The sequence below is a fragment of the Astatotilapia calliptera genome, chromosome 20 (genome assembly GCF_964374335.1).
Source record: "Astatotilapia calliptera chromosome 20, fAstCal68.1, whole genome shotgun sequence".
In the NCBI taxonomy this organism is placed as follows: Eukaryota; Metazoa; Chordata; class Actinopteri; order Cichliformes; family Cichlidae; genus Astatotilapia; species Astatotilapia calliptera.
The window spans coordinates 28,456,173-28,481,279 of NC_137441.1; the positions used below are offsets into that span (position 1 = coordinate 28,456,173).

The following is a 25,107-nucleotide window of genomic DNA, read 5'->3' on the forward strand; positions in this document are numbered from 1 at the left end:
TTGTGCTTGTGTGCAGTAGAGAGCTGAGCTTAGATAACTTTGAAAGTGAAGGAGATGCCACTTTGGTCTCTGACAAACCATCTTTCACCACCAGCTGAAGTGTGTGCGCAAAACACTGCAGGCGCTGTGTCTTTGCCATAGCAGCACCTACTGTTTCCTGATCTTCCAAGGTTAAGTCATGCCAGAGCTCTGGGTCGTCAAGATGATCACCATCATCATGTTCCTCAGCTTGCTCAGTGGGGAAGCACACAGTGAATGCTTTTCGCATATTGGCAGCATTGTCACTAATAATATAGTCTAGTTTATCTTTAATGTTGTATTCGTCACATATAGCTTCAAATTTCTCACAGATTCTTTCACCAGTGTGTAATCCTTTGAAGCGGTCAAAGGCCAGCAGTTTGGATTTTAGCTGCATCCTCTCTGTCTCTTTCTGTATCCAGTGCACAGTGATACCAAGGAAACCCCTCATCCTTCGGTCTGACCAAATGTCCACAGTGACTGAAACATGATCAGTCTCGCTCAACTGAGTTTTTAACATTGAACGTTTCTCAGCAGCAAGGTTCTCCGTTTTTGATATAATTGTTCTGCGACATACCGGGCTGTATTTTCTGTCAACTACCGTCAGAAAGTGCCGAAAATTCTTGTTTTCCACAATAGAAAGGGGCAGGTTGCAACCAATAATCAAGTCACTTAATAATGCATTCGTGATAGCTTTCTGCTGTGGATGAGTCATGCTGTACTGTCCGGCACAAGTGTCCATAAACTGTGATATGGAAGGCTGTTGAGGTTCATTTGTGATCCTCTTTTTCATCTGGTATTCTTCAAATCTGATAGAGGTAAGAATATTAGACTCATGTCAGAAATTCCATTTCAGCCATTCATGAATTGCATTTTACTTTAAGTTGATCCTAATAATCCTAAATAACTATTAACACTTAAACTCTCATAGTTTTCAGACAATAAAAAATATAAATGAAAAATATATAAACAATATTTATTAAAACACTTTTCTCAAAACTCTGCATACAGTTCCAATAAGCAATGTTTAGCATCCCTGTTAAGAATAACTGACCTTTGCAAATAAACAACAGCTAATAACATAAGATCAAAGTATTTTATTTGATGTATTGACATAAATGACAGAAGAAAAAGGCCTTATATAGCAGGACTACTCAATTACACACTAAGGTGGGCCAGATTTTCTAACCAAAATTTTTTTTCCCTGGCTCAGACATGCAAAAGTTAAACACGACCATATGTTACCGGCACCAGACCTAGGGGAATCTGGACCGGCAGCAAGCAGCACACAGGCTAGAGAGCACTGCGTAGCCAAATATGAGCAAACTGTGGATTAATAGAGAGGACACCGAAGTTAGCGTCTTGCTCAGGACGGAGCTAATTTATTTCTGAGCTGCGCGTGCACAGAGCCTATTGCTAGAGTCTCTCTGGTAGTTCCACAGCAATGCAAGAGCAGTATCTACTGGCATAATGAAATATAACCATGGTCTGGCAACACATAACAATGTCAAAATAAGTCACAATAATAAACAAAAAATAAGGGTGTAATTGGTTTTCTTACAAAAATAAACATGTAGCTCTACGGGGTTAATGATGAGGAGGAGACGGAGAGAAACTGTCTTCCTTGAGTACAGCTACAGAACCCACTTTCTGAAACGGACCCTGCTCACCATTCACCGACAATTCTGAGCGAACAAGTTGCGTATTATTCTTGGATGCGCTTGTAGGACCGGATTTAAAATAGCATGACAAACATATCATACCTGTTAAAGCCAAACAGTATCATCAACGTAGCCCGGAGAACATTTGCTAATAAGATGAAGTTAGCTAAGTCGCTATCTCATCGTAGCAAAAAAAGGCAGCACTTACCGTTCTTTATGCAACTTCAAATGTCGGACAAAGTTGGAAGTTGTTCCATCTCCGTCTGTAATTCTCTTCTTGCATGTTTTGCATGTTGCATTTCGTTTTTTGTTGACTACTTCGTAGTTTATGTAGCCGAAAGAAATTACTCTTGGGAGCATTTTTGGCTCGAGCGTTTTTTTTTTGTTTTTTTTTTTTAAATCTGGTTAATTTGATTGGCTGTGCTACAGCTCACGCTCACATACATACGGAGTGTGGTAAGAATGAATGAATGAATAAAGTGAATTAATGGTCCACACTTTTTATATAATATGTATGTTAAATTTTAGATTTGGGTAAAATATCAAGTCTTTTCAAGTAAACAGGTTCAAGTCCAATTCAAGTCCCAAGTCACTGGTGTAAAAGTCCAAGTCAAGTCACAAGTCTTACAACCTTTTTTCAAGTCAAGTCTAAAGTCATAAAATTAATGACTCGAGTCTGACTCGAGTCCAAGTCATGTGACTCGAGTCCACACCTCTGGATCTTTCCTTATCCTTTTCTACTTTGAAGTGGAATGACACAGATTTCCATATTTTATATAGTTTATATAGTACATATCATGCTGTAATTGCTCTTTCCAGAAAGGAATTAACTATGAATTGAAACACTGCCTTAAAGAAAAACGGCAGTCAATTGTTTAATTATTTATCTGTGAATGTGTATCTTTTTATTTGAGCTTTTGAAATGTTTAATTATTTAAACAAAGTTTGTCCTACTTGACCTAGTAGGCTTTATTTAATTGCACACCCAAAGAAAACACATTAGTACATTCATATTTATAAGTGACATAATTATCACACCAAACATATTTATTATGGTTCAGGTTGTTTACCGTCATAACATTTTCCAGGGTGAAGCCAGAGTTTTCTGTACCAAGTTCAATGAGCAGTTTCTCGAGTAGCTCAGCCCGACTCTCAGCCAGGCGAGAGGGAAAGTTGGATTTGAAGGGTTTCACCAGCTCACCAGGGATCATCTGCAGGGCCCTGACATCCTTCAGAACAGCAATTTCCTACATGAGGGACAAGAGAAATAGACAGCAAGTTTTAAGGGGGCGTAAATCACGCAATGTATTTGTAGACTTGCACCTGCAAGTCTTGTAGACTTGTAGTACAGAAGTAATGCAAGTGCTATGTACCTCAAACAAATTACAGTGTATGCTTGTGATGCTGCACACGGTAATTTGTCATTCAACATTGGCCTCTGGCATAGGCACAAGTCGTGACAGAAAATACAAGCTGACAATCGGAGTAAAACTGAAGAAGGGTCTTAGAAAACCCTGTCATTGTTTTAACCACATCAGGTGAGTGGAATGTATGTCGGAAATATAGGAAGACACGCAGAAAAGAAGTGTGCAACTGGCCCTCGACACACAAAGAACGATTCAATCAGTCCCTGAGTCAAGCTCTGAACACAATCCAGCAGAAGAGGGGCTGCGAGCTTAAGTCTGCGAGCTACTGAGCGAAAGGGCACCCACCCTTTCTTACTCAACACACGCCCATCCATGAGCACACAGGAACGAATTTGACTAACCAAATACACAAATATACAGTGTACATCATCTGTCCATCCAGCAGCCAAGAAACATTTTCTTCTTTCAACCCAAAAGTCCAAATGAAAGCGTGCTTGTGCAATAAAGAGAATTTCATAGTTGAATTACAGTTAAAACAGAATAACTGACATCAAATGATTATTGTGCTGCATTATGTTTTGTTATCTTGTTTGTTATCTTGCACCAGTACAGAGCACAAATTATACCTACCTATACCACTCCACTTTGGTAATGAAATCACACAAGTGGTGACTTCAGCGTCTGGGGCCTGTCTGAAGGTTGTGCAGTTTGTTGCAACACCTCAAGACACTTCCTTACTCGCCTTCTGTTTCTAGCTATCTAAAATGCAAAACTCCCCATAATTAAATTTATTTATAATTGACTGCTCTCTTTTAAATATAACTTGTAAGCGATCGTTTAGCCTCCATTTGAGCACACAGACCTATCTTAACGGTTGTCGATTTACATGTCAGTGCATGTGCACTAAGTATATTTAGCAATTAATCAGTTTAATAATGAACCTGTGAAAACACTGCAATACTTTCCCTGAACAGTGCTGCCATCAGACACACCTGATTTATCACTGCATCACTGTTTCCATTCCTTAGTCTTGCAATAATCACTTTAACACTTAAAGTTACAGCATGTAAGAGCCGAAGCGTTTCACTAACTCAATGCCATTCAGCATTTTAAGAGAATGTCTTCTTTCTTTTTGTAGTGTTTAAGCACTGCTGACGTGTACACACGGAGCTTAGTAGTTTCTACTCATTTCCTGACCACTAATATTACGTGATGCAAGTTTATACGTTAATGTCAAATCATCACTACATGAATAGTTCAGGTCTCTCCATCCATGTCTACATCAACCGGGTTTATAAACAAACAAAGCAAAAACTAAATGCACAGCTTGCATCTCAAAGCCAAGCCAGGAGCTACAAAGAACCTGTAAGAAGGAATGTTGTCCTGCGTGCTACGTAGTGCATGCTTCAAGTCCACAATCAGTCACCACACCTTACATTAATTATGCATGAAACTGCTTTGTCCATTGTCTTCTTTTTATGAATGCCTTTAGAAATATTGGACAGATTAGTCATGGCTGGAGTTTTCAATGCTTAGAAAAATTAACTGGACTAACTAGACCTAAGTGTTGCTATGATGTTTTACCACTTTGCCCTTCCTTTTTTTCTCCTCAGTTTAAGTTTCATAGAAGTCATCTTCCACACTCCTAATAGTATTTCTACTTAAGGGGATAACTAATAATTATTTTGAGAAGCATTTTGATATATTTACCAGTATTTAGCCCCAACTTTAAAGTGACATTCTAAGAAAACATCATTTGTTCATTTTTACACTGGAATAAGGACCTTGGATGTTTATGCACAAAGAACAGAAAATATTATACTTTGCAACAACCAATCCAGTTTTAGGGAGATGAAACAGCATATTGTGCTAAAAATGGTGCCTCAATCCAGATATACAGAGGCATCACACAAAAGTAATACTTTTTGGAGGAGCACTGGGAGGAAAGTTGGATTGAATTTTGCACATGTTGGAACTCTTCGGTGTCTTTGATTATAGTGTAGTATTTATTAATACTAATTTGAAAATAACTTTGAATGCAGACTCATGGTGGCTGCCTAAATGAGAAATAAGCAAAGATTTTTACCATTGTGTCATTGTGTGGGAAATTTAGTACTCAACAGGGAAAGCTGTTTAGCTTTAACAAATCCCAGCTATAACATTAGACTGCCATATTTTCTTTATGTACCGTAATTATAAATGGAAAAAGCATGACCTAACTCAAGATGTGACGTTTCAACACACCCACATGCTAATCCTACTGCAGAATATTTTAGTGCTGGCTCACTCTACCATTGTTGTTTGGTTGGATATCAAAGCAAAACTTGGAATTTACCAGTAACCTACCAACAACACAAGCATGGGAATAATGTGAGATGACTCATCAAAAGATTCTGAGAATCTGTAGAAATCTCTGTGTAACTTCTAGCTTCACTGTTGAGCAGCTACAATGTCATACCAGACAAGAATAGGGCATTCCTCTGGTGTAAAAACTGTGTAAAACTATGCATGCCAAAGGTTGTTACTGCTGGCATTCTTTTTTCTCCAAGTTCACCAGTTCATCCTGTGAGTTAGGTGACTTTTTTGTTTGAATGAATCATAGGTCAGTTGGTTTTTCTAACATATCATAAATAAAGGTTTTCACTTAGCAAACACACAATAAAAAGAAGATGGGAGAGAGCAGGGTGACACAAAAGACCGAAAGGTTGATGAATAGTGTTGGGTCTAACTGTACAATACCTGTATGAAGGCAGAAACTGTGGCCCGAACGCGAGTAGTGGAGTCTCCGGTCCTGGCAAGCAGATTAGGAAAGGTCTGCTCCAAGCAGTGGGTCACCTCAGCTCGGCCCAGCCCTACACCTGGGATCAGCTGGCTTAGCATTAGCCGCAGCAGCTTCAGCGAGGCATGTAGAACCTAAAGCAAGATCCTTTTGTAATGAAACTTAAAACTTGGTGCTCTTTCTAAAATCTTACTACAATGGTAGCACCATATGTACTCATATATCTCTGTATGGACCTACCGCCTCCCACCAATTAATGAGCAGACACAGTTATTAACATCTATGTTTGATATCTTTTCTCTTTTTGTTTTTTAAAAATATGTTAAAGAGGTCTGAGAGAGACACTGATGCTAAAATCCTCATAAAGAAGAAGAAAAGCCGCAAATTAAGGCTGTAAAAGAAAAAATATTCCAAATTAAGCAGAGTAAAGGTAGTGGAAGATTAAATTAAATTTAAAGTAAATTTTGATCAGATTTATATGTTAAATTAATAAATAGTCAGTATGATTGACATTTTAAAAGTAATAAAAGTTATGCATTTTGCACTAGTGTATGTACTTGAAGACCTAATCGCTGCTCATACATTTGTAATTTATCCCTTGCAACAGCTAAAATAAAAAAAAATCTGATGCGCAACACAGGTCCTACCATTACACAAAAAAGTCGACCCTAATGGCCTAAATAATCGGCATCCCATCTCAAAAATGCCCTGCTTATCAAAAGCCCTTAGATTCCTTTATAAGTGCTGAACTGTGACTGTACCTGAATTTTAACATCAGAACAGTCAGAATTTAAATCATGCCACAGTACAACGAACCTTAATAACCATCAGTATTGTGCTACACTTTTCGTACAGTTAACATTTCATTCAGTAGATCATGGCATTCTGATTGAAAAGTTATGCTCAGTCAGTTTACATGAAAAGTCGTTTTTATGGCAGTCTTTCTCATAGAACTCTGAAAGGAGTCTTCAGATTTTTCAGGTTAGTCCATTTTTTCTTACTATAGGTGTTCCACAGGGATCCAGTCTTATATACCTCTTCTGTTTATGCCATATACTATCTCTGCTACCTATAGCAGCAGAGCTAGTATGCATAAACTACCATGCTTATAGAGTTTTTAAAAAAATTATTATGCCACTGACTATTGCAAAACTACAGTCTGCTTTTGATACATTTCCAAAAACAACTAGTCAATCATAAGCTGGGAGAGCTGCACTGGATCTAAACTCTGCTAAAACTGGGTGTGATCTATTCACAAGATTAGGTAAAAGTAAAGAGCCTTTGGTTTATATTCCAACCCTTCATCGTCAGAAATACTTTGGACTTTTTTAATGCTCTTTCTCTTCTCTATAAAATCACTATACAGTAAAAGGTTTTGTCTGTACTTGTTTATAGTGACACTGCATTGTAATAAAAAAGTGTGATGGTACTCCATATCTAAGAGAAAAGAGCAGTATTGCATGTTTATTTACCAAAAGCTCTGCAAAGATTTGCTTACATCTGCCTAATTTGGATGTCAGGTTTCTAAAATTAGCCATTCGCCTTGTTCACAGCTGAACAAACTGGTTTTAAATACATTAGAACATTGTATTAGATCTTTTAGAATTTGCATAAATATTGCCTGGGCACTGTGAGTGCCAACGTCTATTTAGCATATACATTTTATTCAATTCCACAATTGTGTATAAATTTAGGACAAAAAGTATGCAAATGTGTGTTTGGTTAATTGTCTTTGTTGTAACAATCCTTCTTGGCAATAAATCTTATACCATTTATTTATAAGCCTGTTTAAAATAGAAAAAAATAGAATAGTCCTTTACTGTGATTGTACATGTACAACAAAATTGTGGCATTTCCCTGAAACAGTGCCACATTTTGCTTTTATTAAATATCACTATTAGCAATTAATTTAAAAAAAAAAAAAGAACACTTACCTTTCTGTTGAAACAGACATTTCCTTGGCCTTACTGCGTCTCTCAAATAATTTAGATTGTGATGGTATGTCTATATTAAACTTGTGAATTTAAATTTATGAAAGTGTTTCTGTTCTTCACTTTTCTCAAAAAATGTCAATCAGAGGGGGGTCCTCAAATTTTGGCTAGTGTTTTTCTTGCATCACTGCTCTGTTTGGCTGGGCCGAAGGACTCATACACACCCACAGATACACACAAAACTGAAAGCCCAGGACAAGATTGGAAGTAAAGCCACTATAAATGACAGCAAAATTCATGGCATTGCTTACATGGCACTGGAGTATCATCTTTTAGCTTAAACGAAAGGTTCTCCCTACATCAATAAACCTGCTCTTACAAGATTTCTGCAACAACTACCCAAGGTTAGATTCAGAACCAGGATATAATAATATTTAATACAAACCAAGGTTGTTAAGCGTGAATTAAACAAGCCCATTTCTATGCAGTATATTAACCAGTTAACATCTTAATGGAGTATTCTGTGCATCAAAGTGACTAGGAATTATTGCAGCCAAGCCTTTTTCATCCATTTTTACCATTCCACGCAGAAGGATTACAAAGCCATCCTTGTCAACACTATTTGTTTAAAGAAGCTAGCTCTGGGAGGCTGCACGTGGTACAGGGGGAACATTGTTCAGGGGGTGGCTGTATAAGCGGGTGCTGATTTTTAACAATGTTAAAATGTAGGTTAGCACTGCTTGAAACCTATGTAGTATGTGTTAATTGGGCTTATTTTTATGTTAAGATTAATTTCTTTTGAGGAAATGACTCACAGATGTGACTTTATCCAAGAGGGCTTTTTTGACGAGGAACACAGCAGCTCTTATCATGTTCCTCAGCTCTTCCTTGGGGGTGGTGGGAGAGACCTCCAAAAGCTTCTTATACACAGAAAGCAGGGCGTCCACTCTGTAACACCAGGTTTTAGAATATACCCCCGCCACCTGGGAGTGAATGGCAGCAGATTTACCAAGAGGATGAGAATATACATATTAGTTACATTGGTATTGTAGCATGTGGAAATAAAAGTGTGTGGTATATGCTGTGAGATTTAAATGCAGCAAATACTCCAAAGGCATTCACTTATTAATTTAAAACAACTTTTTAAAAGGAAATGGCAGCTATTTGTTGCATGGTCATTCGAACAGTGATGAACTATAATTATAGTTAGCGTGCTAATAGCATCTGTATAAAATAGGCTATTTAAGTGTTTTCAAAAGAGTTCAAAATTTGTTTTTCCTATTATACTTATTTTTTTAACTCGAAGAGTACTTACATTATCCAGTGTTAAAAATAAGCCAACAGTTAGTTGGGTTTTCTCTCAAATATACATTGAAATCTTTCTGACTGGGCTACTTATAAAACTGACTAAATACTAAAAGCTGACAGGTTTTATTTTTGCACTGACAGTAAGAAAGTAAAGTACTCCAGTGACATAAAATAACACAATGCTCTAGGTTTGTTTTTCTTCTCAGTTTTTGAAATACACTATGACTTTAACTGACTTCATACACCCACTATGACCTTGGAACTGGCTTAACAACAACCAGAAAAAGCACAATAACAATAATAATTACTTTTTTTAAACTACTTCTGTTCATTTCGGTATGTACCCAAGGACAATACCCATGATTTTTTGCCAAAATTGTTGAAAACAGAAGCAAATGATTTGTGCCAAAAAAAGGTCAATGCCTTTGCTACACAAAGAGAAATTGTGCTTATGAGTGTAGTCACTCCCAGAGGCCCACTGAGATCCTGACATGTAGGAATATAAACACAGCGCAAAGTTAACAGCTATCGTTGGCTTAGCTAGCTGTTTGTTTCACATATGTTTATCTTTTCTTACCAGGCTTTCTCCAAAGACCTCTATTGAAAGACCAGCCTCTCTCAGCACCTTCTCTGTCAGGGGTTCTGGTTCTCCACTCATTTCAGTGCTCTGTGGAGTCCTTTGCACTTCTGATATCGGGGAGTGCTCCTCCGCAGGGCTCTGAGTGGCCTCCAGTGGCTGATCTTTCCTCTGAAGGGCTGGCAGCGGCCTTTCGTCGTAAGGCACACTGGTAACCTGTCACCAGAAGAAAGCAGAAACTGAAAAAATATTGACACCACATGCTGAAGAAAATATAATGTATATTATATTTTCTTACTACGGCGGTTTGATTTTGCTATACTGTTTAATGTCTCAGCATCCAAAATTATGATGGAAAGTTTAGAGAAAGCTGATCTGCATTTTCCCTCCTGAGAAATACTTTTGAAAAATTGATTACCTCTGCTCTTTCACTAACTCTCACTAACATTCATCTAGTGAAAAGGTCAATCATTCAACATAAGGATGACAATGAATATTGAACCCTCTCTGTTCAAGCCAAACTTCCAGCCAGCCGAGCAGAGTACTGTCTCCGGTGCCCCTGGGCCAACTGGCACACTGCTGCCTAGTGCAAGGCTCAAAGCCCTGCCTTGAGGCCAGGTTGGGAGCCGCTGCAGTCAGCCAACTGTTGCACGCTTTTAATTAAATAGTGAAACCTAAACCTGCACTAGGGGTAGTCTTAGTAGGTGGTGAGTAAAGCACAAAGGACCCCACTGGTCATAATCTCCTTGTGTGCCCTGGGTTTCAACACTACACAGGAGACTTTTTCTTAAGGTGCTTTCCTATTAATATTTTTTTATAATAACACAGGAGTTCATGGAATTCAGAACAATGTGCACAACTGGACCAATAAAAAAATCTTTGTGTTTATAATCAGTGAAGATTGTCATGTCTAAATAAGCACTGCTTATTTAGAAAAACTGTTGTTTTGATTATAAAGTATGTTTGAGATGGACACGTTTCATGCATTATTTCTATAACATCTAAACACATTTGATACAGGAAGATGCTTACATCGATTTTGAGTACAGCAGCAGGCGTACAAGGTGTGTCAGGTTGGCTGCTCAGGTTGGATGTGATAGATTCTTCAGCTAATTGTTGGTTTTTATGAATGTCTGGATTTTTCCCTTTGCTGATTGTGTCTGTGGATACAAGAGGCTTGGTATAGACTGAAGAACGACCTGAAGAAGACAGAACAGGAGGAGAGTACTGGGCCAGGGTTGATTCTGCTGCCCTCGTGACCTGGTGACATGGAAAGATAGAATAACAGAGATCATTTTAGATCAAAAAGAGCCATGAATAATGCAAGATTTCCCCCGCATATTTTCTCCATCTTTTACAAAACAATAACAGCCCACCTCGCTGTTACCAAACCAGTAGCTGTTGACATACCATTGTCATATCCAGCAGGTTGTGTACTTCCAGCTGCTGGTACACACTCTTCCTGTACTCCTCCATCAGCTCCTTCTTCTTTTTGGCCAGATCATAGTCTTCCTTTTCAATCGCACATCGCTTCTCCACATCGTATCTAGCCAAACGCTCCCCGACCTGGAAGTGCAAAGAATATGGAGGTAAAAGCAGCCCTGCAGCTACACTGTGACTCTACACTACAAGCTTGAACAGATGAGAACAATTTACGAGATAAGATTTATGTCAATTTGTACCTTTAGTGACTGCAAGTCTATGTACTGTTTGCTGCGTGCTGTTTTTTTCTTCTTCTCCTAAATTATAATTTGAGCTGTCAGGAGAGATAGCTCAAATTATAATTTTCCATCTTGTAAAGCTGCGCTATTGGTGAGAGATTTACTACACTTCAAATCATGAGCCATTATTAAAAAGAATTTGCATTTAGTGTTGAGGAGGCTATGGGTCTTTATTTATTTGTTTATTTAATTGACATGTTCTTTATTGGAACAAACTATGAGTGTCACCTGACAGGTTTTACAGGATGTAAAATTGACATCAACTTCAGAAACTCAGACATAACATGTGAATGAGGAAATTCTAGTGAACTAAATTCAGTAGCTAATTTGTTGCCAACTGAAAGAGTTTCATGAACTCTGAACTTGCATCTACTTACAAATCTAAGTGTAAACAGAAAATCTGCATCTTCAGTTTGATGGTTTTCATACGAGAACTCCTGAAAAACTTGTGCAGCTCAGGACGGGCAGTTTATACAAAGCTGACCTTTCTGACATGTACCACACAGTGGGAGACCGTCTCACTATCAGAATGACCCCATTTTGATTAGATAAGGGACCTGCCTGGACACAGCAGGGAAGAGTCAGCAGACATGATGCCCAATGAAATCACTAAAAAATGACCAGTGTTGTTCTCTTGTGTATATGAGAGAACATGTAACAGTGAACATGGAATATGGAACTGATAAAACAAAACTATTAGTGTCACCTGACAGGTTTTACAGGATGTAAAATTGACATCAACTTCAGAAACTCAGACATAACATGTGAACGAGAAAATTCCAGTGAACCAAATTTATTAGCTAATTTGTTGCCAACTGAAACAGTCTCATGACCTCTGAACTGTTTCGATTCAATTCAACTAAGATATATAAATATATGTGTGCATTCGTTCAACATGAGTGGTCTGGTAGTAGATCAGTGACCATCTGTGGAGGCATATCCATGAAGGGACGCACAGCCTTCTACAGGCTAGACAACGGCACCCTGACTGCCATTAAGTACCAAGATGTCTGTTGACAGATGGCAGTACAACAATGCCTAGTGTCATGAAAGAATTGATAGCATTGACTTGTCTGACCTAAATTCAATAGAACACCACTGGAACATTATATTTTGGTCCCTCTGCTGCCACCAAGTTGCACTGAAGGCTGTCCAGAAGCTCAGTGATGCCCTGGTTCTCCAAGGACAGCAAGTGCTGTCTCATTAGGAGGATGCCCTGATGTTGTCAGGTTTACATGCAAGCAGTTGGGGACCACACAACCTATTTAGTACTATTTTTAGCTGCTGCAATGAAATTTGGACTAGCCCGCCACATGTTTTTTCACTTTGATTTTAGGGGTGTCTTTGAATTCAGTCATCTGTAGGTTGATAATTTTCATTCCCATCAAAAAATGTGGCCTCCATTCATCCCCAGCTCGTTACCTTCTCCATGCCAGTTTAGACATCTCACATGAGTTTTCCCATAGAGATCTGATGTGTTTTCTCAGCATTTCTTAAATTTTTTTGAGTAGTGTATAATTTGACTGTCCAACGTGAAAGAAATACAGCAAGCCAAAACCTTCTCTTGTCTTCGTCTTGTATGTCCCTGCGTTTGTCAGATATCATGTGACATCATAAACCATTCTATGACATCCTGAGGGTGTGATGACAAGGGATTTACAGGATGACTACCTTGGCAACCACCGCTTTTATGCCATGCTAACAAGGTGTCTGAGTGGGTGTGTATGTTATCCAGTTACAGAATGGCTTGCAGTTGGAGATGGGAGAGAAAATATCCAAGTTCTCCCTTGCTGCAGCTGTCGAGCTTATTAAGAATTCATGGTCTGCATGGTAACGTTTTAGACAAAGGAGGTCTGCAACAGGAATCTGAACAATGTTTAACAACTCCTGTTACAAACAGTAGTGAAATAAATCTAGATATCTGTGAAAAAAGTGGTGCAAGTGAGTCCACAATTAAACTAAATTCCAGCAATACAGTTGTTGGAATTTTCTGGGAAAGCCTGTTGTTGGAAATAGATGCATGAAGTAAGGCGGGGCATTTAGCATATATTTGCTTGTCCATCTTTACATCTGTCTCTTCATATACTATGTGTGTGCTACAACAAAGACTTATTGCCCAAATTTACACTACTATCCGAATGCCATAGCTCACTGTACAGTACCTATTTATTAGTACCATGATCTAATTCCTAGCAGCTACAGTACCTTTTGAAGGTCAGCAATAGCCTGCTTTAAATTCTTGGCTTCCTCATATTTCTCTTGCCGGACCATCTCTTGTTTCTTTTGGTCCAGGAGACGAATGATGTGGGCAACTTCGGGGTCCTGGTACATATCAAAGGCCAGATCGTCCAAGGGGGAAATGGATTCACATTTGCTGAGTTGAAAACAGGACAGATGGATAACAAACATTGGAGAAATTAATTATATGGCTTGACACACCTGTCTTGTTGAAGCCGAGATCATTTCAGTGTATTATCTCTTAATTGTGCAATTCTTCACCAGCCCCCAAGGGATGCTTCACCTCTAGGTGAAACATCCCTTGGGGGTACATATTAAAAAAACATATATTTCAAAAAGTGTTTTTTCCCTGTACTGGCCACCACCTGCATCATCTACCAATGCACGTGACCTTCAGTTCCTGATTGGTTGTCTTCCAGACTAAATGGCTTTGTTACACAATGTTATTGTCACAAGAAAAAGAAACCAGGGTTCAATGACTTAGCCTCACCCCATGAAGGTCGACTCCAAGGCAGCCTCCAGCTGGGTACTGTTGAGGTAGTGTTCGATCAGCTGCTCTCTGCTTGGCTGGGGGTAAACAGATGGACAAATTACACACACGTGCGTACTGTGTTGAGGAAGACATGACTTTTAATCCCACTGGCTTATCCTAAAACTAATGATCCCTCTGCATCTTTAAAATGTGTTGATCAAACAAAAGTACTGCACCAGCAACCACCTGGATCTTACAATGGTATTAAGATAAGAACACTAACTCACTCAAATACACAAACACATGCAAACGTTATCATCACCCTCAAGGCTATGGCCATATGGAGACTAAGAGCAAACACTGCTTTTACCTTGAATACTAAGCAAGGCATTACACAAAACATTGCCACTGATGACATTCTTGCTCATTATCAGCAGAATTAAACTTAATAGTAAAGAAGACAGACTTTTTCACAGAATATTGTTCCTTCACAGTAATGTGTAAGAACAGTCATACCATGTTGCTCTTATGCTCTCAATAAGAAAAAATACTGCAAGAGAAAAAGACACGTTTGTGTTTTTATATGTCATTTTTCATAGTCTTTGCATGATTTATGTTTAGAATAGAGATTCTTTTTGGTCATATTTTTTAGTTTCGTGGGGCACCAAATGTTTTGTTTGGATTGTACGCCGGTCCAGACTCTTTTAGTGCAGAGACATGCTCTTGTAACAGTATGTCTCTGTATCATTGTCTTGCTGAAATATGCAAGGCCTTCACAGAAAAAGATGCCATCTTGATCAGAGCATACGCTGCTCTATAACCTGAGACGATGGCAGCGTTTCTAGATCATGTTCATGTATGGCTCCTTCTTTGCATAACAAAGCTTTAACCTGCACTTGTGGATTTCTCCACGAGCTGTGTCCACAGACAAGGATTTCTGGAAGTGTATTTAAGCCCATGCAACAATTTCCACGACAGCATCACATCGGCTTTTAAGCCGCGTCCCTTCTACACAGCATTCTTGAAAATTTCTGATGATATTAAGTCTTCATAATTTAACACTGAGGAACGTTATTCCACAATTTCTAAACACAGTTTTCTACAGATTTGTGAAAATGTGGCTCTCTGATGTTCTTTTTTTACCCAACCATGTTAATGACCAGTTAACATAATTAGCTGCAAAATGTTTTTACAGCTTTAACTTGTAAGTATCACTTAAAAGAAACCTTTTGTTTCTCCCGTTCCAACTTTGAGATGTGTTGCAGCCATCAAACTGAAGATGTAGGGTTTAAAATAAAATAAAAAAAAAAAAACTAAATCTTTTATATATACCGTTGTGAATAAAACATGGCTTTATGAGATTTGCCAACCATTGCATTCAGTTTTTATTTACATCTCACATACATCAGTTACTAATATTTATTTTCTACTGTGAAAAAACAAGTTAAACAAAATTAATTTTGATATTTTTATGACACTTTGCACAACCAAAAGCACAGGTAAAAAAAAAAAGAAACATAAAGACAAATATGGTTTGGTATTGTATATGTTCGCTCATTGGTACACTTGTATAGCGCAGTGGGACCACTGCATAAAGCATAGTCATTGTTAATATTATTAGTAATATGTGGTAAATGTCTTTTAAAATGCACATTCTAAAAAAAAAAAACTACGGTAACAGAAAAATGGCAACCGTAAGTTTCAAAGGTTAAAGTTAAAGAAGTTGTTATTAAACTGATCATTGTAGTTGACGAGCTGCTGTGATTTTTTTTTTCCTTTTCACAATTTGGATTGCTAACAATTTAAAGCAGCCAAAAGTTAAGCTTTTTCTTTGTATTCACACCACAGTGTCTCTTCCATAACTTCCACCCATAAGGCAGATATAGGAGAACAAGATCTAGCCGACCCTCTGGGCAAGATCACTGCTGTGATGGAAGTGCTCAGAGTCGGATTAGTAGACCAACAATGCAAAGCTTGTTCACTGGAATCTGTGCGACAGTGTGTCCATGTTTTTCCATGTCTGTGTTTGTGTGTGTGTGTGTGTGTGTATTTTAAGGTGCTCTCACTCCTCCAGGAGCTGTCCATCTGCAGGACTATCTGATTACACTGACTAACTAAAGGCCTCCTGTTTGATACATACTGTTGCATACTGCCCTCCCTTTGTTTCTCATTACTAGATGCCTGACACATATATACAAACCTACGCACAAACACACACACACACACACACCACTTAGGTAAACACGGGTGCATCCACCACATATAATCACATAGCACAGTAACAACACAAAATACTTCATTTGAAGATAAAGTGACTCAACAACTCCAATCCAATTATATTGAGTTGATGTTTATAAAATTAATAAGTAAATATAAGTAAGTCTGCACAGATTAAAACAATAAAAAGAGGGGAAAACTGAAGCTTTGAAACCCAGTTTATTGTTTAATGATGTTCTGTGAATGATAAATAAACGCAGACAACATGTGAGGAATACTTGACAAGTTCTGTTTGACAGACATGTTCATAGCTGTGGTTGGTTCAGCGTAAGCAGACGCATGATAAGAAATGAATCCTTCTCTGAGCGACTGTGACTGAATGTGACTGAATCACAGCACAACATCGCCACCTACTGCTGAGGGGATAAACATAAGTGAAGGGTGATATGTGAGGAGAGTGCTCACTTACTATTGTGTTAAAAGCATTGCCATCCAAAGCATCTCCCAGAACATTAATGGCAACCAAACCAACCTGAAATCATTAAAAGAAGATGACGATGGTGAGCGAACTAAAGTAAGTAAATCAAAAAGTAAAGGAAATCATTCAAAACAAAAATCAATAAATAAATATAATGAATGATAGGTAAGTGTGAAGCAAATAGAGGACCCATCTAATTACAGTTAAAGAAAATGCTCTCTGACAGATTATCTATGGTATTGAATTTAGCCTGGTACACAGACACCAACAGACCCAAGCACAGACAAGACCCGCCCTCCGTTAGGAATGTGTGGGGGTTCTGATAGGATGTGTCCTGCGATGACACAGCAAGGCACAGAAACTTTACGGTGTCGAGTTAAGGCTGACCCACACCTAGAGGAAAACATGCCCATAATTTCTGGTGTGTGGGAGTGGTACCCTTTTCTTTGTTCAATGGCTGAATGACACATCCATGGCGCCATGTAAAATTACTTGAACCTTTGAACGATTAATAATAAATTTTCACAACCTTTATTCGTCTTCACTCATAAGAAAAATTAACCCGACATATAACACCCCATATTTCCTGTTTTTAATGACACAAGCAGTTCAAAGTTCAATAAATAACGAAAGAGAGCTGTAGGAGTTCAAGGTAAATAAAATCATTATAATAATGTAAATTCTATAGATTTTTTAGAAAACAGGCTTCTTCAGGGATAGCATAAGAAGAAAGCAAAAGGATTCAATCGGGCTCTTCTCCACTAATGTAAATGCACATAAAGCTTGTGAAGTATAGAATATAACTGACAACGTGATTACAGCAAATTAATTCTCTGCATAAATAAGCAGAATTCATAAAAAATGCAAGCCTTAACCTTCTCAGACCAGACTACCCTTAAATAACTCAGTGGCCACAGTGCATTGTTACCATGTAACAGAGTACCTGATTATGGTGATTGTAACGGTTGCCATAGTTTCTGTGGAAGGTTATTCTCAGATATGTTCCAACGGCATCTACATGGACTGACTTCAGTTCCCGAGCTTTGAAGCCTGTCTTCTCATTGTCCGACAAAGACACATACCTATGTGAAAGTAAAGTTTTGTTAGTCTGGGTCAAAATTCCTTCTAAGATATTGATGTAAATGACATTTACAAGAGTAGAAATGATTACTAAATTTCAGTTTGGTGATTATATGCTATCAAGATAGTGCACGTCTCAGTGTGGTAATTCTATATATTCAACAGGAATGGACAGCTAGTCTGCAGAATAAGACCGAACCACAGAGCAAGCCTGCATCTATCCTGTTTCTGGTATGTTAGGTTAATAAACAAAATGGATCCCAAATGAAATTATTCATATCAACCTAACGTCCAACAAAAGGATGTGGAAATTAAGCCTGGCCAAGTCTTCAGTCTCACCCAAGTCTGTGAAGCTGCCTGGGGAACCCTGGAGAGCTCGTTTCAGGAAGAGTGTCACCAATATAGAACTCAACCTTGGTTGAGATCATGTACTGATGAGCCAATAGCTGCAGCTTCCTTACCCTACTTCTTTCAACCAGCTGGAGCGTGATGTGCTGAGGGTAGGAGCACAGCCTGCAGTAAAAGTGATCAACACATGTTTCTTTAAGTTGAAAAGTAAAAAAACTTAGAAGTCACAAGAAAAATGACAAAGGGTACAGCCTTTGAGTACTAGATGCTGGCCTTCAGTTTTACAGGAAATTTCCTCTTGACTACATTCTGATAACAACCAGTGTTGAAATTTTCCATCTTACAGATGAAGTAAACTTGTCTTATGCCTTTATTCAGATTAAAAAACTTGCCAGAAAAAAGTTTAACCTTTATGGTATTTTTTATGGTACCTGCTGGATCTCCAGCCGTTGACTGTAGGTGCATGCACCATGAGCTCCTTAGCACTAAAGTTGTCCTCATGACTGGAAGAGCTGACCACAGTGAATCCTATCTTCCTTGGCATCCCTCTGTTGGACACTGATAAAACAAACAAAAAAATGAAGTGTTATTATTTATACATATATGTCCTACACCTGGGTGTGCCTACCCTGCCTTTTGCCCGTGCAACTGGGATAGGTTCCAAGCTCTCCAAAGTATCCTGCAAGCAGCATGGACATACTTTGTGAGTGGCGCAGAAAACCACTTCATGCTGCCTGGAATAAGTTTAGGTTGGGTAGGGTAGGGGTTAACTGGTTTTCATGTTAGCTGGTGGAGCTTGTTTACACTTTCCACTGTCCGTTTTACAGATGCTGCAACCACAAATTTCAGAAAACAATACAAATTATACAAATTAAAAAATATATTTGAATACATTTAAAATTTAAAAAGCCCATTGATTGGGCTCATATATATTTGTTTTTGTGACTTAAATCACAAGGGAACACTTTTCCCTTGACACCACCGATCACCTTGATCAAAACATGTACGTATTATATGCATGCATCGTGTCAGCTGTTTAACACCTGTTAATGTTAACTGATGATCTTCATAGGCAATTAAAATTCGTACCTGGGTACTTCCATTTTATAATTCCCAGAAAGGCACCTTTGTTAATAAATTAGTGTCTTCCTTCCTATATGGGCTGTTGAGATTGTGACGATTTACGAAACATTCCTGTGTTAACTGCTAGGATCCTGAGTTTGAAACTGAAAATCAAAGGGGTTGTGTTGAATGTTGTCAGTGTATTTGCCCCACAGGTTGGATGTTAGCATAAGTTACCACGGTGATTTAGACAGATAGGTAGAACGCCATGTTCTTACTTTGAGCGCTACGTAGTTCGCTGCCTGATTAATCTCACCTCGTAGTACAACCCTTTATGGGTACAAGCTAACCGTTAACTATCAGCCCACATACCGTAGCTAACTAAGGTAGTCTAATGTCTAGGGGTTTTGAAATCTGATACATTTCCTGGTGACTATGTTTCTTTGCGTCCCACAACATTTTTCTACATTTCTGGTGTAAACAGCGTTTTCCTGCGTTTACCTTAAAGGTATCTTACCACAAACATCACCGCAATGTTGACAGCTCGAAGCCCCATGTCTCCATAACCACCGCTGACAACAACCACTGCAGACATGCGCAGTCGTGAACGTCGCAGTCTAAATGTATTGTGGTCAGTGTAGTTTTATCAGCAGCATTGGCTAGCGACGTTTATCATTTTAATTCGTCTTTTGCACGTTCTTTTGTATGTTTTTTGTGCGTATTTGGATACGGTAGGAATTTCAATAAATTCATAAACGTTTTGTATTGTGCTTCAGAACAGCAATAATACGGCAACAATAATAAAGGAAGTTTGATCTCACCTTCAGAATAAAGGCATAAAGTAGCAGTAGCTTCAAGATTTGTTTTTCAATTATCTTAGCAATAACATGACGACAGCAAAGGCAATAAAATGCAAAAGAGACTAAAACACTAACTCTTTGCTTAATTTCTTAAAGCTACATTTTGATACATTTACTAGAGTTTCGTACACACGCCCATACGTGTATTTCTTTTAAATGATATTCACTTAGTTTGAAAATTTTAAACGGAAGTTGTGAGCTTTAGCACACTTGCATCAATCTAGCAGCATGGATGACACGAAGAAATGGCCAGAAGTAGAAAAAGCAGCGACAGAGAAGAGGCGTGAGTTGGTTTTACAGGGGCCCGCTGTTGATAAGAGAATTTCCTCAAACGGGGGACTCGACTCCTACATCTACTCTCTGACACTACTGAATTATCTGGAAGTTAGCCAGTGCCCCAGTCTGACAGAGATCCACGAGGATATCCGGCATCTGACAAACCTCCAGAGTCTCATCCTGTGCAGAAACAAGCTCGCATCCATCCCTAATGTCATCGGCAACCTCAAGTCTCTAAAGGTCCTAGACCTGTCAGTCAACAACCTTACAGTCTTACCAGAGGGGGTCACCCAGTTAAGGGAGCTGAACACGCTCAATGTGAGCTGTAACAACCTGGAGGTCCTGCCTGAGGGACTCTCTCAGTGCACCAAGCTCTCCTCCATCAACATCTCCAAGAATCGCGTCATCGGGTTTCCTGCTGACTTTTACTCTGAGAAACTGGACCTGCTCAGCACCGTGGTGGCCTCTGACAACTTAATTGAAGAGCTGAGTGGAGAGATTCACAAACTAGCTGCTCTGAAGGTGAACTCCATTTACAAAAATGTTGTTTTCCACCAATCAACAAGTGTAAACCTGCCTTAATTTTATTTTGCTCGACACATGGCTCACCACAATATGAGCCATGTTCACCAGGGCAGGAAAGCTCTTAACATATGATTTAAGATGGCTTTCACTTTTTGCTAATATTATATGCTGGATAAACTGTCACATTTTTAAACATGCTTTGTAAAGAGAAGGTCCTATATGTGTGCCCGCTTGGTTGCTGTAAAAGCTTAAATTATGTACACTTAAACTTCAGGGTACTTTTTTAGAGTGTGAGACTCCTGTGACACTCTGCCCTTGTTTTTGTCTTCCTCTGGCCCATCTTTGCAGGTCCTGGATCTCTCCAATAATAAGCTGAGAGAGATTCCCTCCGATCTGAGTGACTGCCCCAAGCTGAAGGAAATCAGCTTCAAAGGCAACAAGCTGAATGACAAGCGTCTGGAGAAGATGGTCAACGGGTGCCAAACCAAGTCGATCCTCGATTACCTGAGAGGAAAAGGAAGAGGCAAACAAGGGGAAGATAAAGGTGATGCTGACGGAGGACGCAGCACAGACAAGAAAAAAAGGCAGCAGCAGAGGAAGAAGAAGGAGAAGGCATCAGATGAGCAGGATGAGGTGGAAGAGCTGAACAAGATGGTGGTGAGGGTTCTCCATGTTTCAGATGCTCCTACGGCACTTACAGTCAAAGTGAGTGCAGAGGTGAAAGATGTGAGACCCTACCTGGTGTGCTGCATAGTCAGAGGTATGAACCTAAAGTCTGGGAATGCTCTCAAACGGTTTCTGATGGCTCAGGTAAGATCCAAAACCTCACTATGATATTAATTCGGCATCACATCTGACATACCCAAATATGTGTTATAGAGTCCATAAAGAATAGCTTTTTGTTTTTCCAGACAAAACTTCACGATGACTTGTGTGGTAAGAGGACCATAGCAACCATTGCAACTCATGATGTGCAGCAGCTCAAAAGTCCCCTTATGTATGATGTCAAACAACCTACCCAGCTCAAGGTACAAATGACAGAGAAGTCTTGTTTGTTAAACACTCTTTAAAAAAAAAAGACTCCTAATTTCACATGTTTATTCACCATTAGATTGTTGCGCTGGGTCGGAAGGAGATGACCGCCGTCGAGCTTATAAGGCATCTTCATCTAGAGGCTGAAGAGCTGAGGAAGCAGAAGAAGAGGCAGAATGTTACAGGCCTCCACAAGTCAGTACTGCATGTGACCTTTCCACACAGCACAAGCTTTGTTAACACTGGGTCAAAGATCTCCATTAGTCAGCCTCATAAAACCTTTGTGTTCAAGGCTCGAACCAATTTTAAGGACAAAAAACAATTTATGTAAAAAAATCCAAGGGACTGTTTAGATTAGAGGTGTGCGAGATGTTTAAACACATGAGGGCAGCAGAGGTGTGTCAGACCACAGAATTGGTTTGAGTATTTTGGCCTTGAGCACTAAGTATTGTTCTGTTTAAAAAAAAGTCAGGGGCAGTGCCAAGACTTCGGCTGAGGTTTCAGAAATAAATACCAGAACACCTAAAAATGAGTTTTAAGTTCTGCAAGGTTAATGGTTTTAATTGCAGACAAACCTCTCGCCTATTCTGTTGTCTCTGTCACCAGCCAAACAGTTTTTTGTTCTTTTTGTGTTGTTTTTAAAGATACCTCCAGCTTCTGCAAGGAAAGCCACTCTATCCATGTCTAGTAGATGCAGAAGGTGACGTGATTTCATTCCCACCAATCACCAACAGTGAGAAAACCAAGGTGTGTACATGTGGATATTCTCCCTATCTTATATTAGTCATTTACATTAATATTTACATTACTTTTACAGAATACAATGGATTTGATTTTTAGAGAAATAACAAGTCAGCTTGCATTCTGTCCTGATTTAACAAGACAGAATTAAAGCTCATCAGAGGTGCTTATCAGCTGATGTTCTGTGCATCATTGTGCTGTTTTTATGTCTTTTCGTGATCTGACGGAAATAATTACATGAGCTTTACTGTACAGATCAAGAAGACGACCAAAGAGTTGTTCGTGGAGGTCACGAGTGCGACCAGCCTGCAGACCTGTAAAGATGTTATGGATGCTCTGATTGTAGTAAGTGCACTGCCTTTTCTTTAGTGAATGATAATTTATCTCTGTATCACAACACGAGACAGGGATGCACAGTTCTGACTGTAATACTTGTTAGAGAGACCCTGAAGGAAAAACAGTGTCCTGAGGGTAGCAAGAGGAAAGTCATTCAAGGTTCAGTCCTAAGTAAATTTAAGGGGAATGTTTTTGAGCAAGTGAAAGCCTCAGTCATGGTAATGTGCTTGGTAGTTAATGGAAAACCTTTTAGTAGACTGACACTGCGAGGATAATGCTACTGGTAAGGCCGGAATGGGGATTGATGATGGTACACACGTCTGGTTTAGGAAATCTGTTTAACAGAATCAGTTTTTTTGCAGTTTGCAAAGTCCACTAATTTTTTCTCCTGAGTGGTATTTCTAGGCCGTTAACATCTTGTCATGAGCGGTACTGTTTGGAGGAAATGAAGAAAGTTGAAGAAGAGAGCTCAGAAAGGTGTTGCAACCTGTGAGCAGTGTACAAAGCCGGACTTTCTTAATTGTAGAACTGCTTAAATACAAAAAGGAGTCAGTGCTGTGACATGAAGTGCTTTAAATTCCTAACAGAGGTTTTTGAGTAGAATGAATCAAAGAAAGCAGAGACAATCAGTGACATTAAGAAGTACCTTTACTTCTATGTGTGTGTGTGTCTGTGGAGCAGTTTTGTAGTGTTACACAGTATTTGCACCTTATAATTGGCGTTTTCTTACTACACACCTCGCAGAAGAATTGAAATTTTCCATGCTTAGGCTGATTATTTAATGTAAAGGCATTATAAAAAAATTATTAAAGGAGAAATTTTCGGTGAGTGTTATGCAGCGCATCAAGTTCCAGCCTTTTTCCAAAATGGACAAATTAATTTTCTTTATATAAAAATGGCAAATTGAAAAAAAAAATGCTTGAAGTCCTTGCAAATCTTTTGAAAGTAAAAAAACCAAACAAAAATATAACGTGTATAAAAGAATTCACAGCCTCTTCTCAATACTTTGTTGAAGCACCTTTGGCAGAAATTACAGCCTCAAGTCTTTCTGAGTATGATGCTACAAGTTTAGCATACCTGTAGTTTTTCTCATTATTCTTTGGGGAAACCTCTCAAGCTCCATCAGGGTTCAATGAGATGTTGAGTGTCATGGCAAAGGCTGTGAATACCAATGTGTTTTTAGTTTTTATAAAGAATTTAAATCCAACCTTTTTCACTTTTACATTATGGGGTGTTTTGTATAGACTTTTGAGGTGATCTGATCTCTCTCTGAGGGACTTCTTGGTAAAATAACAATCGAAAAAAATTGCATACACACATTTAACAGGCAGTTCATGTTTCTCTGCAGAAAATGGCAGAGTTGAACAAGTTCACAGCAGAGCATCAGGAAGAGGCGGGGTCAGATGGAGAAGGGGGTGGCCCACCAGTGCCTGCTGACAGCAGCGAGGCATCCAGCCAGCTGATCATCCAGCAGGTGCGAACGGTCGACCAGGACGGGAACCTGAAGGTGGTGTACCCGTCAAAGACAGATCTCTCCAACGACATGAACAACTTGACTATTATTTGGTAACAGTGCATTGGATTAAACCTCATGTTTGTACTCATTCACATGCTACGTGAAGTTATTTTAACAGTTTAAAGGATGGGGCTGTGTGAGCATTGAGGCTCATTTTTATGACTTTGACTTAAACGTGCTTCAAACATACAATAACAATGTCGAACAATGGTTTATTTTGAAAAACTCTGACATTGTTAATACATGTTGCTGATTCATGTAAAGCTTTTTGAACCATAATTACTTTAATAAATCCATTTCCAAATTCAGCGATCATGCTGTGCATCTGAGGCATCATTTTTAAAACGGAGATAGCCATTCATGTGGAAATGGTGGTTGATTTTAACTCGGGGTAGTCACTTTTTATTAGTGGCAGATTTTATTGGCTTTTTTCAGAATTCCTTTAAAAAAAACAACTTTTCAAGTAAGTCATTCCTAAGTAGGTTTTAATAAACTTTATTTCTGATTGTAGATATTGACATTCTTGATTACAGCTGCTCATGCAGAATACAACCCAAACAGGAA

General features: G+C 38.8%; 2 protein-coding genes across 4 annotated transcripts in view; one reads left to right on the forward strand and one right to left on the reverse strand.

Moving 5' to 3' along the window:
- The window catches only part of cep104 (centrosomal protein 104), a 39,647-nt gene extending 19,774 nt beyond the window's left edge, over positions 1 to 19,873 (reverse strand). For 2 of the 3 annotated variants that reach the window (XM_026153874.2, XM_026153879.2), the window contains exons 1-13: positions 19,775 to 19,873; positions 18,627 to 18,753; positions 18,187 to 18,360; positions 17,711 to 17,849; positions 16,759 to 16,821; positions 14,091 to 14,167; positions 13,568 to 13,736; positions 11,052 to 11,207; positions 10,674 to 10,901; positions 9,642 to 9,857; positions 8,572 to 8,739; positions 5,786 to 5,959; positions 2,750 to 2,926 (exon numbers count right to left, since the gene is read on the reverse strand). In XM_026153874.2, the coding sequence (XP_026009659.2) occupies positions 2,750 to 2,926; positions 5,786 to 5,959; positions 8,572 to 8,739; positions 9,642 to 9,857; positions 10,674 to 10,901; positions 11,052 to 11,207; positions 13,568 to 13,736; positions 14,091 to 14,167; positions 16,759 to 16,821; positions 17,711 to 17,849; positions 18,187 to 18,360; positions 18,627 to 18,739 (1,854 nt within the window). In that variant the 5' untranslated portion in view covers positions 18,740 to 18,753; positions 19,775 to 19,873. Of the gene's footprint in view, positions 1 to 2,749; positions 2,927 to 5,785; positions 5,960 to 8,571; positions 8,740 to 9,641; positions 9,858 to 10,673; positions 10,902 to 11,051; positions 11,208 to 13,567; positions 13,737 to 14,090; positions 14,168 to 16,758; positions 16,822 to 17,710; positions 17,850 to 18,186; positions 18,361 to 18,626; positions 18,754 to 19,758 lie in introns of all 3 variants that reach the window. The other variant, XM_026153875.2, reaches the window with a different exon arrangement.
- Positions 19,874 to 20,296: 423 nt separating this feature from the next.
- On the forward strand, positions 20,297 to 24,851 carry lrrc47 (leucine rich repeat containing 47). Its single transcript, XM_026155110.2, has 7 exons — positions 20,297 to 20,915; positions 21,267 to 21,728; positions 21,830 to 21,946; positions 22,030 to 22,145; positions 22,595 to 22,697; positions 22,947 to 23,036; positions 24,376 to 24,851. The coding sequence occupies exons 1-7, from the start codon at positions 20,346 to 20,348 to the stop codon at positions 24,595 to 24,597; spliced, it is 1,680 nt and encodes a 559-aa protein (XP_026010895.2). The 5' UTR covers positions 20,297 to 20,345; the 3' UTR covers positions 24,598 to 24,851.
- Positions 24,852 to 25,107: the final 256 nt, after the last annotated feature.